Source organism: Juglans microcarpa x Juglans regia, chromosome 1S, assembly GCF_004785595.1.
Source record: "Juglans microcarpa x Juglans regia isolate MS1-56 chromosome 1S, Jm3101_v1.0, whole genome shotgun sequence".
In the NCBI taxonomy this organism is placed as follows: domain Eukaryota; kingdom Viridiplantae; phylum Streptophyta; class Magnoliopsida; order Fagales; family Juglandaceae; genus Juglans; species Juglans microcarpa x Juglans regia.
Genome location: NC_054595.1, coordinates 16,709,487 through 16,728,348, shown reverse-complemented (window position 1 = coordinate 16,728,348; position 18,862 = coordinate 16,709,487). Strand labels below are relative to the sequence as shown.

General features: G+C 37.1%; 1 protein-coding gene across 1 annotated transcript; it reads right to left on the bottom strand.

Annotated features, from left to right (window-relative positions):
- Positions 1-3,491: 3,491 nt before the first annotated feature.
- LOC121246057 (protein GFS12) lies at positions 3,492-17,601 on the bottom strand. The gene is made up of 16 exons (XM_041144040.1): positions 17,314-17,601; positions 17,142-17,230; positions 9,767-11,857; positions 9,108-9,435; positions 8,805-9,020; positions 8,561-8,633; positions 8,264-8,469; positions 8,105-8,167; positions 7,178-7,389; positions 6,938-7,049; positions 6,236-6,757; positions 5,824-6,134; positions 5,479-5,722; positions 5,331-5,404; positions 4,485-4,620; positions 3,492-4,018 (listed from the first exon to the last, which is right to left on the bottom strand). Exons 1-16 carry the CDS (start codon positions 17,443-17,445, stop codon positions 3,869-3,871), a joined length of 4,959 nt encoding a protein of 1,652 aa, XP_040999974.1. The 5' UTR covers positions 17,446-17,601; the 3' UTR covers positions 3,492-3,868.
- Between the last annotated feature and the right edge of the window lie 1,261 nt (positions 17,602-18,862).

Below are 18,862 nucleotides of genomic sequence, written 5' to 3'. Positions count from 1 at the left end.
AATGAATCATGACACGCATGCGAACCAGTACCTTGAAAACAGTGATATATCTAAAAGAAATTATAAATTAAAAATTACTTGATTTGATATGATATAGAGATCGTAGTTTTAATAAAAATAATTTTATAATTTAATATATTGTATCAAATTATATTTATTTACGAATATATTCTTACGAGATCTCATTATAAATAAAATATTTCTTATGTAAAAATGAGCAAGTAATTCATATAGCAACAAAGCTGAATATATAATTAGAATGAAAAAATTTTACTCATTATTCTCGTACCTCACACTACATACCACATATAATTTTTTTTCTTACCAAATATATGATGTATGAATGATAAATAAAAGAACTCAATTAGTTCAAAAAGAAAAAAATTAAAAAATATTAAAAAATATATAGATATAAATAAAAATAAGTATAATGTGTGAGGATGATGAGTGGTAAAATTTAATTTGAATAATGTTAGACACAGTTTTAAGGTATGCAAACCCCACATACTCAATTTGAAAAAGTGGTGTCTACAATTAAAAAATTAAATTTTTTATATAGATTTCATATTTAATCACTTTTTTCAAAGAGAGTGTATGGAGTTTGCACATTTTAAAATTACAAATATCATTTATCATATGATTTAGGTTGAGTCATATCCATATCATGCGTGTGCCAATAAGACCACGTTTGGTTTAATATATTTCTAAAATGACTATTCAAATCAAACAAAGCATCTTTAAATCAAAGTTTCTATTTCAACTTTTTATCCAAATATTACCCAAATACAAAAATCAATATAATTTTTACAAATTTCAAATTAAAAAGAGTACTGTTACAACTATAAAGAGATTGTATAAAAATAAATCTATAAAATAGTCTGGCTTTATGTGATACGTGAAATCTACTTATAATAAAAATAATTTTATAATCTGACGTACATCAAACCAATCAGTTTGTAAATTTATTTTTATATAAAATCCATTTTATGGCTAAAGCATTTCTCAAACAAAATTACTTCTAAAAAATTATATTAAATTTTTTTTTTTCAATTCTACTTATCCACTCTCACAAACTCTAATATAACACTTACTAAAAAAATATTCAAAACTTTACCTCTAGTTTTCTCAAAACTCAATTGAGTCAATCTCAAAAAGAAACTGTCAAAATCCTCAAATATTTTGAGCTCTGGGGATACAATAATAATAAAAAAGAAATAAAGAAAAATTAGGAACCTAACTAAAATAACCCTATGCTTGCTTGAGAGGAAGATTGTTGTCAGCAATCGCAATATGGCTGTGTTTGGAACTCACTGTTATTTAATATTTTATCTTTATTTTTTTATTATTTTTTATTATTATTTAATATTTTATTATTAATTTCTTACTATTATTTATAGATCATATGAGAATATCCAAATATACCCGCCCTCCTAGGATACCGAGTTACCAATTCAGCCACATGGAACAATAGCTGTTTTCCTACTGGATATAAGGCATGTTTGGTTTTGCGTTACGAGAGTTAAATGATACTTAAATAGTTTTAAAAGCACTTTAATAATAAAATTAAAAATCTAAAAATTACGTTTCAAGAAAAGCATCAATTTCCCTGAAATGCACTGATGCTTTCTTGAAACTCACTTTTCTAAATATTAGGGAACGTAGTTGCGCTTAAAACTGTGAATGGGTAAAAGATCCCATATAACTATTACATAATTACAACTTTACTCTTATCTTATGCATAATTGTATTACTATTTCATTTATGCATCCTTCAAGGAATTCTTTTCATTATACTTACTAAAAATTCTATTAGATTACTTTCATTGTTTTTTTATTATAAAATTTGATTTCTATCAAGTTTATGGTCGTGGTGATTAAAAAATCAAATGATCTTTTATGTCATTTCTACCTCAAAAAATACTTTTTAAATTTGTTTATAAACAAATGTAACATATTTAAAAGTATTTTAGACATATAGTTCCTAAATAGTAAATAACTTTTTAATAGTAGCGTTTATTACTTAAGTTCTGCAATTATAAACCTTAAACTAAAAGCTAAATGACCCACCGCATTCCTAAACATGCAGATAATCAAAACACAGATAAGCCCACAAGAGAGAAAGTTAGATTCATTTATTTTTTTTGAAATTGTATAGACAACCTGTTAATGTTGAAAAAACCACACAACAGGCTAGAATGAGAGAAAAAGTAATTCCCAACCCGCTTCGCACTTCGATCGGCGTGGTTTAAAGTCTCCGATGATTTTGGACATATTTTATAATCAAACTGATATTCATCAAATTTGAGATTTGAAGAACCGATATCGCACCACTTATACCCTTAAACCGGTACTTTTGGTTTTACCGATTCCGGTCCGGTTCAGTTCGATTTTTTTTATTTTTCCAATGATATAGTGATAATATGATAGTTACATACACTCTTTATATAAGTATATATGATCAATGTATAGAAATGTATTTATAAAAAAGAATATATATTATAATTTATCATGCCATAAAATGTATTTATCTTATAACCAAATGTTCATATTTAAGATTAAAATTTTATGTTATAAAATTAAAATTTTTAATGATAATGTTATATAAAATGTCATATTAATTTTATCTTATTAGATTATTATTATACATGAATAATAAGATTTTAAAATTTAATGTTATATTAATTAACAATTTAGCATATAATATAAAATTATTTTATATATGATCATATATATTATATAATATAAAAAATTAAAAAAAATATATATATATATATATATATATATATGAACAGGTCTGGTCTAATTCAATCCAGTATTAGAAAAATGAAAACTAAAACCGGACTGATTTCAACTAATTTTGAAAAAATTGAAACCAGTACCTCGATCCGATTTTCTAGTTTACCTTTTTTTTTTCACCCCTAGATAATAAACTTGCATTTTTTGAAGTTCTAAAAATAAAAAGTAATACTAGATATAATTATAAAGTTGCGCAATCCCGTATACTCTTTTGAAAAAAATAGGATCTATCATTAAAAAATAATTTTTTCATGTGAGTCTTATCTGCTTTTTTCAAAAAGAGTGTACGAAATTTGTACACTTGAAGACTACAAATATTATTTCTCAATAATAACTAGAATTAAGACTTAATTTTCTTGTTCATCAACGTTAACCAAAAACCAAGGCCCAATCATAAGTTGCCATGTGTCAACTTTAATTCTTAAAAAACCGAACTTGAAAAGAAATAGAAAATATATATATATTTTTTATAATAAACAACAAATTCTTATTATTAAAAAAAACTAAAAAAAAAGAAAGAAAAGAAGAAGAATAAAGAGTCACCAGTGGAAGCCATATATTTTCGGTTATCAACGACGAAAAAATTAACAAGGAATCCCATTTCTAAATAAATCATATCGCAGAGTATTATTCCTAACTAATAAATATTCAACTTCTTCAGTTGGCTTGCATGTGAAGAGCTAAAAACCCCACAAATGAAAAGAAAAAGAATTCGTTTGAATTAAGTCGTGTGCACATTAAATCGGAAGAGACCTGAGAGATGACTAAACAAAAATCTTACATTTTACTTGAATCGAACAAGAATCATTTTCATAAATCACACAGATTTTATTTCAGCACAAAACCCACACAATCTCTCTGATTAAGATCTTTTGCAGCCACTCCCACTCCCACTCCCCTAAAAACTTCTTCCTACTGTAAATGACTCACCTGGGGGTAAAACTGTAAGAGAAGAGTATATACACCTTTAACATGCTGTAAGTTGCGCAACTTGAATCCCCATTCCAGAGCCTATTGTATCAAATATGAAGCCGGTTTTTTTCTTTCTTCTTGGAGGAAGCATCGACATGTATCTAACAACAGATTCTCAGATAACCATCTTCAGTTCCAACAAGAAATAACCGCGAGAAGGGAAGAATACTTATACTCGATAACACCGACAAGTTTTTTGCTCCATTATCCGCCAAGTAGAGTTTCTGAGGCATGATCCGAAGATGCCCATCCTGCCGCATGACAATCGCAAACATCCATTACAACTATATGGAAAACCTATACCTGAAGAACCGATTCTAAGATGGATAATATTACTACAAAAATGCCATCCTTTCAATTAAAACGAGGGCAAGTAGTTGTTACCTAATAGTGTCTAGGGTTTTAGAGAATCCTAAACAAGAATTAGTTCATTATCTATCCCCCCCCCCCCCCCCCCCCCCCCCCCCCCCCCCCCCCCCCCCCCCCCCCCCAGTTGAGAATTTACAAGCATATAAGATTAAGCTTCAATATTCTAACTTAAAACATGATAAAATGGAAAATGTAATTAAAGCAATATTTGTGAGAGAATGTCATTTGATAAAAGAAAAAACATATTTCAATATCGTGTCATAGCAAATTAGCAATAGAGAGCCTACTAGTCTATTGTACACCTGACATGTAAGCATTTTAACCAAGAATATGCTGCTATTTACGTACCTCATCAGCTGATTTAGATAAAGAGGTAAGACCAATCCTATTCCTGGAGATCGTTATAACATCTTGGCCCCACAAAGAGAAGCTGGACACCCCATCTGTGTGACCTTTGAAAATAGTAGCCTGAGGTGGCCAATTTCTGCAAGGAAAAATCAGAGAGGTGATTTGGTGAGAAAGAGCTAAAGAATGCCATTTGTTTCAATAGATGTTACGTTTCGTCTTTTATAAAATCATGGCGTAATCTTTTTTTGATAAGTAAATCATGGTGTAATCTTACAGCTAGTATTAGAAAAATATCTAAATCTAAAATGCTGAATAAGCAATATAAGAACAAAAGTACAGCCCTTCATCTTCACCTCTCAGAGAGCTTGTGCAAGCTCTGGAACATCTATGCAAATTATGTAACGAGAGCAAGTTGGGCACTAGAGCTTGTACTCACACAACTATTGAAGATGAAAGAGGGTTGCTTTGCACAACTAGCATGTCTACGTGCATGCCCAAGCTGGTTAAAAAGTCCCACATTCAGTGGGAGTCGACTTTGGAATAAGTTTATGCACTAATGAAGCATCTTCACCTAATAGCTTAAGCTTTTGGGTTGGATGCTCTATATATGAAACATCTTCACCTAATAGCTTAAGCTTTTGGGTTGGATGCTCTATACATGATATTAGAGCTGATGGCCACCTGATGGAAGAGATTGGTAGGAACATTCATGCATGAATGGTGTAGTTGATTAAGTATAAGAATCCGTATCCGTTAGTAGTAATAAAACAAGTAATTATCAGAAGAAAAACTTCGAGAAGTAAATTATAGTCCAACCATTATCAAACAGATAAGTTTTGCAATTACCTTCTTAAGTCCCAGATTCGTAAAGTCCTGTCATGAGAGCTTGAAACGAGCAAATGGTCCTCTGGTGCAGCCAACTGGATGTAATAATGTCAATAAAACTCGAATTCTAAATAACATGGGTTTTTTTTTTTTGGCAAATTAATCATACCTTTGTCACATATCCATCATGAGCCCGCCATGAGGTAATAACATTTCCACTCCTCAAGTCGAATAACCTACAATGACCAGTATTTAGACCGGCTGCAATCCAAGACGGCGAAGCACGAGTTCCACAAGCTTGTGTGGTGTCAGGCCCACAGGAGCATAATGCAGAAATAAGAGAAGGGAAACCAGATTCAACAGAATCACCCCTCCACAGATGAAGCATTTGACCCCGGGAAATATCAATGAACCTGTATGGTATAAGAAAAGATCAAAGCCCGAACTGCTCTGGAACATTTTCTCACCTTATATAAGGTTGAAACACAATCCACTTCTAAACATATATATTCACCTGAGAGAACCATTTCCAGTTCCAGCTACAAGCATTTCAATAGATTCTAATTGATGCATACAAGTATACAAGCTCCCATCAAAGGCACTAGTCAATATCCCACTTGATAGTGTATTGGAATTAAGCATATTGGCCTGTTCAGCATTAATCTTTGAAACAGGAGACAAAGGGCTTGCAAGATGTGTGAAATCCACCGAGGGTTCAGCAAATACTGATATTAGTTTCCCAGTTCGGCTATTCCAAACATGTATAGTTCCATCACTTGATGCAACTCTTCCACTAGACGACAAGACACAGACGTCGTTAACAACCTAAAAGATGTAAAGCAATCAGAGACACAACCACAATATATAGCTGTGAAATGCATATATAAAACATTTCCTTCAAAGCACAAAATTTTCTTGAAACATACCTCGTCATGACCATAATAGCCAGACACACAATTAATTCTCGTCAGGTCCCATTTCTGAATAGTTCCTTTGAATCCTGGGCCAATTCCTGCAGTGAAGACCATACATTCATCTTGGCAAACAGCTAGAGATCTTAATGCCCCATGATGTGCACGGACCGAGTATATAACAGATGCTCTGATCTTCCATGGAAGTTCATCTTTTAGACCCCCTACACGCCCAAGAAAATCAGGCCCATCCCAGCAAGAAGCTGGGCTAGGGAACCAAAACCATGGCTCGAGCTTCACAAGGTTTGATGTTGATGCATCAATTTCAACTGGATTTTTACGTACTTCATTAATCCATCTCTGAGGAATCAAGTTTTTGGCACCTCTTACTCCTTGCGATTGTGGAATTGACCATCCAACCCCATTAAGTAACAGCTTAGCAGGATTGTATTCTGATGTCAAGCCTTTGCCGAACAGAGGTCTCTTAAGGATTACACTTTCCAAGCCACTTCGAGACGGGTCTCCTGTATATTCCCACTGAATCATAACACGTTCAGAAATATGAAGTAAAAGAATTTGTGTGAGACAAAACCTCATACAAACAAACTCATATCAACAACAAACTTTGAATCTTAAAAAAAAATTGCATGTACGACACAAATATTCGTGAACAAACTCGTGTTGATACTGCCCTCAGAATCATGAAGCTTCCCATACCTTCCAATTATGAGACCGTAGAAGATATTGCTCAAGAAGCAACCATGTTGCACAACACTGTCGAAGTTTCTCTATACCAAGAAGAGATGCAAAAGAAGGATACAGAATCAACCTGCAAATGTGCAAGAAAATTCTCTACATACTCATAGGATGATAGGAGACAGGAATTTTGATTGAAATTGAAATTTCATTGCGAACAAAGTTTTTAATAGGGTGTTGAGAAATGTGATCAACACTCACGCTAGGTCCATACGGCTTTCGATTTGAGCCTCCCCATCAATTTTGGGTTTATAAACTTTCGAGCTTCTTCTCACAAGAGGAGCAGGCCCTTCACTAATTTCACGTGAGAAAGCAAGCTCATCAAATAGGTCTTTAAGTTGAGGCAGAACATGCAATGCGGTCAAATCTGGTCCAATCCGCTGACAAACAGCCATGAGAGTCGTAGCAGCAACCTGGCCAAAAAGAAGGAATACTGCACTGTTGGACACCTTCGGACTAATTAATTGGCTAGTGAGATTCAAAAAATGGAAAAGAGGATTGGTTATAATGAAATTACAAAACCAATCCATTAAAAGCTACAACACGAGTAAGGGAAGTCTCAATGATTGATTGAATTAAGTTCTAAAGAAACATCGAAATTAATTTTTTTCTACCTACAAACCCATTAAGACAACAATAGCCAAGCATTAAAGGAAGCAATATGAGGTGTGACACCCTGAAGATCTGATTCGAAATGCAAGGAAAATCTCAGATGATCTTTTCAACCCATGAAATAGCACACCTACTCCTTGGATGCACAGAAAAAGCAAATGCCTTATTGCTTTATTGGTCTTCATATGCAGTTCATCTTTAGTTGGAAGAGTCACAAATCTGACATCCATATAGTATGTGTTATATCAGCGTAAAACATTTACATGCACAAACATGTACTTTTTTTATAGGCATGTGCATGTTTATTGTTTTGTATAACATGCTACAGAAGAGCTGGGGCAGAAATGAAACTGATCTGGTCACAATAATCAATCAATTTGTTCTTCCCGATTTTGATGCAAGTATTACGAGGGCAACTACATGTTATATAGGACAAGCAACAAGATAAGGTCCTGTAAACCTACTAAAGCATGTGTGACTGCACCCAAAGCAAACAAATAGATAAATTTGAAGCACCTGAAGCACTGCAAATTCCAAACTCTTCTGCATAAGAATCATAACATGAAGGCAACTCCGATCCTGCAAAATCACAAGAGATGTGCAATTGTTAGCTCTTAAGTCTTCACACGTTGCCCAAATGGTCAGATAAAACAAAAATAGAATAAAATCACATACATCAATTAACTCCTTTACGACCATCTCCCTTGACATGTATAAAACTAGGCCATCTAATGTCATAAGACAATCAATAAGAGCTAAAGCACTCCAGCTCTGGACAGGCTCAGGCTTCTTCGCATATGAGACTTCAATGCAGGCATGAATAACATGTTTAAGCAATGGTAGCAACTGTTTGACAATAAAAATCTCGCCTAAAAGGCCACCTGAAAAATAAAAATATAAAAGTTTCTTAAAGGCTGAACATGCCGATTCTAGAAAAAGACAACATAAACATGACCCAAGAACCAAGAATACCAATTCTAACCAGGACATCAATTCCATCAGCACAGAGGCCTTTCCCAAAGCATTGAATCAGAGGCAAGATTGTCTGGTTCAACAACTTGAAATTAGTATGCAACTTGAAATTAGTATGCTACAACAGTAATGAAATATATAATAGTGTTTGGTGTTTGTGTTTCTACAGGCGTCTAAATAAAAACGGGCAGTTTGAAATAGATCAGCAAACTTGAATTCCTTTTTTTCACACAACAACTTTAACCTGATGAATTGTAACGGGTACTCCAAGCTCTTCACTAGAACCAATCAGCAGCACAGAAGCAGCAGCCGCTGAACGCTTATGAGGAGCAACACACAAGTTTGATATGACCAAAGGATGTATAGTTTCAAGATATGCTTGTTTACCAACTCGATTCCATATCTCTCGCACAAATGAATCTTGGAGAATCGATACCTTCAGATGAGAATAACCTGTAGTCTGAAATTAATATCTCAATGAATTGGAAGTCGAAAAAGAAAGACTATAAAGTAAACAAATTTTTAAAAAGAAAAGTTTGTAACTAGCCTGTAAAATCTTCTGAATAGCAGGCAAGACCAATGCCTTCACTGCTTTTGGATTCAAGCACTTTATGAATTCTTTCAGCAATATATAAGCCCATTCAGCTTCAGTATCCGACAAAGAAGTCAATACTATCGGTAAGCAGTACGGAGCACACATTTCAGCTGCAAATGTTCCCATTTTCTTGAGGGCTCCTTGCTTTGCAAAACTCGCAGCATAACGAAGACGGGAGACATCTTTAGCAAGAAGTTGAAGTGGAGAAAGAAACAAGTATGATGACTTAATGGTTGCAGGAAAATAAGGTGAATCTAAAAGACTTTTAGCAGATGGCCTCCTGATGAATAGGAAAGAGAATTCAACCTCAGTTACATTCAAAAGAGCAAAGCCACAAACACAAAGAAATATAAGAAACCCCCCACCCCCAGCCAAAAGAAAGCAGAAAAAAACAAGAGTTAAAACGCATTCTAGAAACATAATCAGCGTATGCTTACTATCTATGAAACAACATATAGTATTATATGTACTTATAAAGAACATGCAGTATTATGCAGATGACCTGTGTACTTGATTGGATTGCACCTTTTATGCTCTTTGATGAAATTTTTATTACTTATCAGGGAAAAGAAAAACAATAATATTTTAGGTCGAAACAACAAAATCAATACCTCATCCAGTCCTTCTGAATGCATGCTTCAACAAGTACTTTAGTGTGAGGAGGAAGTTCCTGCATCAATTCAGGTAATATGCCACTCTCCAAGTACATGGCCAGTGAAGTTGAATCAAAAAATGGCTTCCTCAAAAACAGTTCTGCCAAAACACAACCTACAGAGAATATGTCTTTTGCAGCATCTTCAGAAAAAATACTCATACAAGATGACCTCTGCCTCCAGAGTAGGAAATCTTGATATCCCATGGAACCTTCACCCTCAACTTCAATATGCTCAAGAAGATAATTCAGATCAATACCAAAAGGCACTCCATTGTTTCTGACAATGTCAGAGAGCATAGACATTCTTCCCTTGGAACTCTCACCTGGTGGCTCCTCTGCAGGAGAGACATCCTTCCCAAAATATTCTGGGTGGAAGCCATAGGGAGCACCCAAATGCCTGGCATGTTCAGCAAAGGCAGATGCTTCTTCCAGTTTTTGTAAATAAGCAGTTTCAAAGAGGAGAGATTCCTCACTTTCCACTTCATTTGGTCGGCATTGATGCGTAGTTGAGCCATTGGCACCATCACATGTTCTCCTGCCAGTATCTTGACGCATAGGGTGTGGTCGAGTAAAGAGCTGTCGGCGTCCTACTGACCTTGGCTTTGTGGGCTCTGAAGAAGACAGCATAACATTTTTGGCAGCAATGGCTGCCTGACCTGACATTTTGTACCCAAAGGTGATATCAATCCAATCATGGATTTGGCGTGAGACCCGGCCACTTTCTAAAGCATCACGATGTAACTTAATGAACTCTTGAGGACTACCTGCCCATGAAGGTACTGACAAATCAGTCATACCAGCATGAAGAGAACTAAAAATTTGAGGATCACAAAAAAACTCTGGAATGCATTCATCAGGGGTCCATTGGTAGAGTCTTTGCATAGTAGAAGGATACTCGTTGGGTTCATATACTGAACGAACAGCTGTACGTAGAACACTCAAAGGTAGCCTCCTTGCTTTGTAACTGCACACAGCCAATTCAGAAAGGCATTCATCTGATACATGGTGGCGGATTTCAGATGTTGAATAGGTGAAATCCAACTGCTCATCCCCTTTTGCCAACCGCCATTTGCTCCTGCTTAAATCCCTCCACCCTGCATCACAATTCTCGTCAGGTTTTGTGCTAAAATCTATCACCCATGGCATCACCGTATGAAATGTATGGTCACCCCATATTCTCCCAGCTAATCTATTTAAGATGAGCAGGTACTCAAAATTACTCATCTCTCCCCTCCACCATCGTTTAAAATCAGAATGCCAGTCTATAGACGATGAAAGCTTCAAATCAGCATAAAGACGTTGAGATGGACAACCCTCTATGCAGCGACCTATCTTTGCAGGGGTAGCATCAGTATGCCCATTATGTCTTGTACTACAATTGAATCCTAACCATGGCTTATCACAAATCCGCAGCCAAGACCAGCATGAATCAGTCAACATTATACTGGATGGGCATATATAACCATGGGCAACCCCTAAACCATGAATGTAAGCCAGGGCAGAAAGTATCTGATATATTAAGAACTTTATATGCCACTCAGACTTTAAAGCATTTGGACTATAGTGGAGAATGTTTTCCAAGGTGTAAGGTGCTCTTGGAAGCACCAAATTAGTATAGCCAGATGTCTTGAGAATTGCAAGAACAGGAGCTATATTTGGATGCCTCAGGGCACCGGGAAAGTTATTCTCCTGAAATGATGGTATCCCAAGTAAACCAAGAAAATTTATGCTGTCTCGCCCTGAAGCTTTCCCTTCAACCAAGAGACTAAGTGAACACAAAATGTGATCTTCCAGAGACCCAGACAGGTAGTTGGCAACAATCTCTTCAAAAACAGAGTAGGAACAAATCCGAACTTGAGCAATAGAGGCCAACGCAGTGATTATCCTTGAGCAAGAGAACCTAGCAGAATGGTTACATGTAGAACTATCGGAAATAGTTTTATCACTCGGAGTTTCTAGTATGGCGACATCCGCTTGATCTTGACTAATATTATCAATCCCACAATTACTACAATTTTCTTGAAGATTTTCTTCAATATATTCATTTCTGTAAAAGAAAAAGAGAGTTTAAAATTTTGCATTCTTTACTTGATAGACTCCCTACGAACATACTCTTTGTTTAGGCAAATAATCATTTTATGAAAAAGAGGAGTATGCCCCAATACACATGAAGCATACAAGAGCTATGCTAACAAATATATATATATATATTATTAAACCAAGTAATTAGGCATAACCCACATACATAGGGAGTATACAAAAGAGAACACCTAATTACAAGCTAGGAAATTACAAATTACAACCAAAGTCCAAAAGATTAAAAAAATAATAATAATAAAATAAAATTATAAAAGTGGAGAAAACATTCACAAATGCAGATATCCAAGCACACAGCAACTACAGGAATCTTTTATTCCATTGATATCGAAGTTCGTTGAATCTGTCCAAGTATTTCTTTTTGACTAAACCATACACATAAAGGCACATTAGAATAGAAATCCAAACTCTAGCACTCTAAGCGCGGCTATATTTACCTTGTCAAACATGATGTGTCCTCCTTAGGCGCCCTCACGGTTTGTAACTTGGACCACCTCTCGGCCTTGGAGGGAGTAAATGGCAAAGATGAGGTGGAGGCCTCACCTGAGCTGGTTGAAGCCCTCGCTGGACTCCAATTCCCACAACCTCTAGAGGCTCCCTCCAGGACCCACGCAACCGAGGGCCTAGGACCTCTCACGATGATAGCAACTGAGATCCCTTCCAGGGTTCTATGTACAGTGGAAGAAGAAGAGGAGACTGCTTCTGAAGATGAGGCACTCTCAGACGAGGAGGCATCAATTGGGTCAGGTCTATACTTGGCTTGCAAAGTGTCCGGAGATATTGTTCCCTTTTCTGAACTGGGGGACCCTGGGGACAACCCCGATCCTATTTGTTCTCTGCCTCCAGCGCTTCTATGGACTGATCCACAGTCATATTGGGTACTAAAGAAGGTTGATGAAGTCCAGCACTGCATAGGGATCTCTTGTGAAGGATTCGAGGATCAATTTAAAGCACTACTTACGGCCATTGAAGTAGGACAACCCCTCTTGGCTAGATCTACCTCTAAAAAAGAAAGGGAGCTTAAGAGGCTATCTTGTTCCATTAATTATGAAACAAGGGAATGAAGCACTAGCAGGGGGAGGAATAATGACAGGGCCTAGGCGACCCATGAAGCCCAAGATCCTTTCATGAAATGTTCGGGGTTTGAATAACTTGAACAAATGCCTTAGAGTAAAGAACTTAATACGGGATTGGAAGACATACATTATTTGTTTGCAGGAGACTAAATTGAAGTACATCAACAGGAAGATTATTAGTAGTTTATGGAATTGTCCTTATGCGGGATGGACTAGCCTTGCTTCAAAGGGCGCTTCAGGGGGCATGAGAGTAGTTGATTTGGTGGAGGAGTTTATTGGAGATTTGGAGTAGCATGTTCTTTCACAAGTTTGGATGATGGTTTTGGGTGGAGGTTTGTAGGAGTTATGAGCCTAACGACGACAACAATAGAAAGCTTTTTTGGGATGAGATCGCTGCTTTGTGTATCTGGTGGGATGGCCCGTGGTACATCGGAGGTGATTTCAACATCACTCGGTTTGCGAGCGAAAGGTCGGGGGCTTCTAGCTCAGGGTCAGCTATGACCGACTTTTCAGCTTTAATTTTCAAGTTGGACTTGATTGACCTACCTCTAGCTAGGGGGTGACTACACTTGGTCTAATGGGAGGGCAAAGTCAAGGCTGGACAGATTCATTGTCGAGTAATGCTAGATACAGTCATGGATTGTGCAAGCATCGTGTACTCTTTTAGAAAACAAAAGTAGAATCCATTATTAAAAAATTAATTTTTTCATGTGGGTCTCATCTTTACTCACTTTTTTTAAAGGAGTGCACGGCGCTTGCGCATTCCATGACTACAAATATCATTTCTCTTCATTGTCTCTCCTTCCTAGGAGGCACACTTTCCCAACCTATGCCAAAAACGCCACCCCAGGCTTTGCTCGGACCACTTTCCACTCTTATTGGATTGCAAGGGCCTCCACGAGGGCGGAGATACTTTAAATTTGAAAATATGTGGTTGAAGGTAGAGGGGCTCGCAGATAAGATTAGATTGTGGTGGTCCTCGTATCAGATCTTGGGTACTTCCAGTTTTGTTTTAGCCGAGAAAGTTAAAGCCTTGAAAAATGACCTGAGAAAATGGAATACAAAAGTTTTCGAGTACTTAAATGACCAAAGCATTAACCTTTTTAAGGAACTACAGTGTTTTGAGGAAAAAAAAGGTGACTGGGGCCCTCCCGGTTGATGAGAAGGCAAGGAAAATGGTTGTAGTAGCTAAGTTGGAAAAAATACACTCATGGAGGAGATATCCTAGAGACAAAAATCTCGGGCCCTTCGATTGAAGGAAGAGGATAAGTGCACAAAGTTTTTTCATCAAGTAGCTAATTCCCATCGAAGAACCAATGCCATTGAGGTTCTTCATTCAGAAGGGAGGGTTCTTTCAGACAGAGTAGCTATAAAGGATCACATTGTCCACTATTATGACCAGCTCCTAAAGGAGCAACATCATTGGGGGCCCAACGTAGATGGGCTGATTTTTGATTCTATTGATCCACCAAGTGCAACTTGGTTGGAGAGACCGTTTGAAGAGGAGGAGGTGCTTAAAGTATTAAAGGGGATGGAAAAAGACAAGGCCCTAGATCCGAAAAGGAGGACATCATGAAGGCCTTTCTCGAATTTCACTCTTTTAGGAAATTTGAGAAAAGCCTCAATGCTTCATTTATCGCCCTTATTCTGAAAATGGCAAGGTTGGTGGAGGTGCAAGATTTTCATCCCATTAGTTTGGTGAATGGGGTTTACAAAATCATCTCCAAAGTGCTAGCCCAGTGGTTGAGCGCTGTCATGGGGACGATCATCTCGACGTCCCAAAACGCCTTTGTAAAAGAAAGGCAAATACTAGACTCGGTCCTTATCGCTAATGAATGCTTGGAGAGTAGAGTCAGAGCTGGCATTCCAGGTATCTTATGCAAATTGGATATGGAGAAAGCTTTTGATCATGTAAATTGAGATTTCTTTGTGTATATACTTGGCAGGTACGACTATGGGGAAGGTGGTATCAATGGATGAAGCATTGTATCACAACAGTTAGATTCTCTGTTTTGGTTAACGGCACTCCCGAAGGCTTCTTCAATAGCTCTTAGGGCTTGAGGCAAGGGGACCCTTTATCCCCTCTCCTATTCATTTTAGTAATGGATGTTTTAAGTAGAATGTTGAAAGGGATGGCAGATAGAAACTTCATCTCGAGGTTCTCTGTAGGCGACTCCTCATAAGGTAACCTATCAATCTCCCATCTATTTTTTGTTGACGACACGCTGATTTTTTGTGAGTCAGATCCCAATTAGATTTGCTCCCTGAGAGCCCTCTTGCTCTGGTTTGAAGCTATCTTTGGTCTCAAGGTGAATCTATCAAAATCTGAAATCGTTCAAGTTGGCCCGGTTAATAATTTAAGCAACTTGGCTACCATTTTGGGCTGTAAGGTGTCATCCTTGCTTATCAAGTACCTTGGACTGCCTCTGGAGGCCCCTTATAAATCCAAGGCAATGTGGGATGGGATTACTGAGAAGATCGAGCGCAAACTAGCGAGTTGGAAGAGACTTGTCCAAAGGTGGCGGAATCACTTTAATTAAGAGCACACTCTCCAATCTCCCGACATATTTCCTATCTCTATTTTCCTTGCCTACAGGTGTGGCGCATAGACTGGAGAAGCTTTTTTGTGATTTCCATTGGAGCAGTTTTGAGGACGTGAAAAAATTTCATTTGATCAAGTGGGATAAGGTATGCATACCTTTGTCCAATGGTGGTTTGAGGGTTTGTAAATTGAGAACTTTCAACAATGCTCTCCTAGGAAACTGGTTATGGCGGTATCAGATTTTGGCATGACACTTGGTGTGGCGATGTTGCTTTGAAGATCACTTTTCCCTCTCTTTTCAGGATTGGTTCGATAAGGACGCTGTAGTTGTTGATAATATGGCCTCCTCCTTTGACTCCACTCAATGGTTAGTGAGATTTATTAGAGCGGCACATGACTGGGAAATGGGAGATATTGCTGATTTCTACAATGCATTATATGCGCTGGACTTCCATGCAGATGGAGAGGATCACTTGCTTTGGACATCTACAGGGAACAAAAACTTCTCAATCTGATCCTTCTATAAGGTATTATCGCCCCACCCTCCCAATGCATTCCTTTGGAAGTGCATATGGAGTAATGCTCCCCTTAAAGTGGCCTTCTTTGGTTGGCTAGCATCTCAGGGGAAAATTTTGACTATCGACAAGCTGAGAAGGCGTTGCCTCTACTTAACAAATTGGTGCTTCATGTGCAAACATGACAGCGAATAAGTAGATCACCTACTTCTTCATTGTGAAGTAGTTAAGGCTTTATGGGATGATATTCACACAAGGCTTGGTATAGCATGGGTAATGCCTAGAAGGGTGATAGAATTATTAGCATGCTGGACAGGAATCCGGGGTAACGGGCAGATCGTGACTATTTGGAGGATGGTGCCTCTTTGCCTAATGTGGTGCACATAGAATGAGAGGAATAGTCATTGTTTCGAGGACAAGGAGCGCACACCAAAAGGGTTTAGGGACTTTTTTTTATCATACCTTCTACTTTGGGCTTCTTCTATTGTAATGAACAGAACATCTTTTAACGACTCTTATGCTGCTTTTCGCAGCACTTAGCTTGTAATTAGGCTTTCTCTGTATACTCCCTGTGTACCAAGGCTTTGCCTATTTATGTGGATTAATAACATATTTTCTTATAAAAAAAAAAATTTATTTATATTATATTCTTAACACTCCCCTCACGTGTGGGTCAGACTCCCCCTCAGTGACTTGGCCCAACACGTAAAATATTTAATTAAATGGAATATAGTGCAGAGTCAAAGTTCGAACTCGGGACCTCTGCTCTGATACCGTGTAAAATCATGACTTGTCTCAAAAGTTTGGAAATAGATAAATTTAATTATTTTTATTATATACTTAACTTACTGTAGCTAATGCTTTTACATATACCATCTACGAACATATTTATTTCCATTTTTTCAAAAGTTTCTCCGTCTTTCCCTTAGCCAATTGTTCTAGGGTACAGACTTACATAAAGAATTTAAAAGAAAAATGTTATTAGTTTAAATAACATAATGAAGGCCAAACAAGGAAGTTAAACTCAAATTGGGAAAGAAATAAGAACGAATGAATGAAATTTGGAATTGGTATGTAGAATATAGGATGAGAAATTCTTACACGTATTTGGTCAAGCAATTACTGTAATGAGTTGGAATATACACCAAGATAAACTGATAAGCTGAGCCGTCACCATTTGGATTAGACATCTGCACCACCACAACACCAAATTCCATTAGACAGAGAGCCATTTGACACGCGCACACACACACGTAAACAGGTGGAGAGGGACCTGAACAACGGCAGAAGAGCCGAGAGGGAGAGCGGAGTGGGAGTCAGAGACTCCATAGGAGAAAACGAGCCGGTCAGAGAAATCTGACTCGATTCGGCGCTGGAGACACTCGAAGCACATATCTGCTTCCATTGTCTTTCTTCTCCCGAGGAGATACGATTATTCAATCTCCCTCCATTTTTTCTTCTCTCTCTGTGACCGAAGGGGAATGGTAGAGAGTCTGGAAAGGAACTATCAGTCTCTGGAAGGCCTTTGATCGATAGGTGGAAGGAAGCTCGGAGTCAGGAACAAGCCCGATATAGTTTCTTTGCTATCATAATACGGAAACATTGCTTCGGGTGTGATATTGGGCCATTATACCTAGAAGGCCCCAAAAAGAAGTGGATTTGATTGTCGATGCTACTGGATCTAAACAGCAGTTCTGGCCCAATTTATGGGAATTGACAGGTTGCACGGTCTTTAAGGCCGAAAAGATTCAGAATCATTTTGAGTGTGATGTTGGGCCTACAAACTTGGGAAGGCTCGAAAAGTCCAAATTGTTATTGGATTGCGGTGTTGGCCCAATTTATTTTGAACACTAGGACCCAATCATGGGCCGGGTCAAGCCGCAGGTCCTTTAAGGCAGATAAGGTTGGGTGTCATCGAATTAAGGAATTGTGGAATAGACAAGTCAATTCAACAACTATTGACTTTTATCATATGAAATTGTGGTATGATCCATATCGATCCCATTTTATATGGATAATGTTGAAACATTCATCAAACTGGCTGGTGTCATGCACTATTTTTTAAAAAAGTAAATAATTATGAGATCTATATAAAAAATATTAATTTTTTAATAGTATACCTCATTCTTTTTCAAAATAAGTGTGCGGTATTTGTACAATCCATGATTATATCCAGCATAGATTCATTTATACCCCTCCAATGAATATTTTCTTTATATTTTTTTGTTTATTTAATTCAAATATTCAACATTATTAGCTATCAATAACCATCATTATTAGCTATTAGTAATCATAATTTGAAAAATAATTTGGATATGATTACTTATAGTATTATGTCGTGCTATTCTTTAAAACGATGTTATTGTTATATAGAATGATGTTTGTTAATGCATAAAAATAGCAAAACAAGCCGAAGGGGAGAAATAGTCATTTCCGACCCGCTATGAAAATTCGGGCCTCGATTGGTGTGGCTTAGATCCTCCGGCGGCGGTAAGGTGCAGCTGTACAGCATCTGTACTTACATCCATAGTAGTGAATGACAAATAAATGTAGGGAAAGTAAAAAAGATGGAGACTCACAGATTTACGTGGTTCGACACTGTGCCTACCTTCATGGGTCATTTGGAGGGAAAATTCACTATAATATGAGTATTTTACAATCTCTTATGATCTCTCATTTTTCATTGTACAATAGAAGCTATATATCTATTTGCTGGAGAAGATATTTTCACTAGAGCTCTCGTTTCGATGTTGAAGGAGCTGTTGAAGAAGTCCCCCTAGAGTCGTCTCTCCCTCCCCTTTTATCTCATACAATCCCTCTTT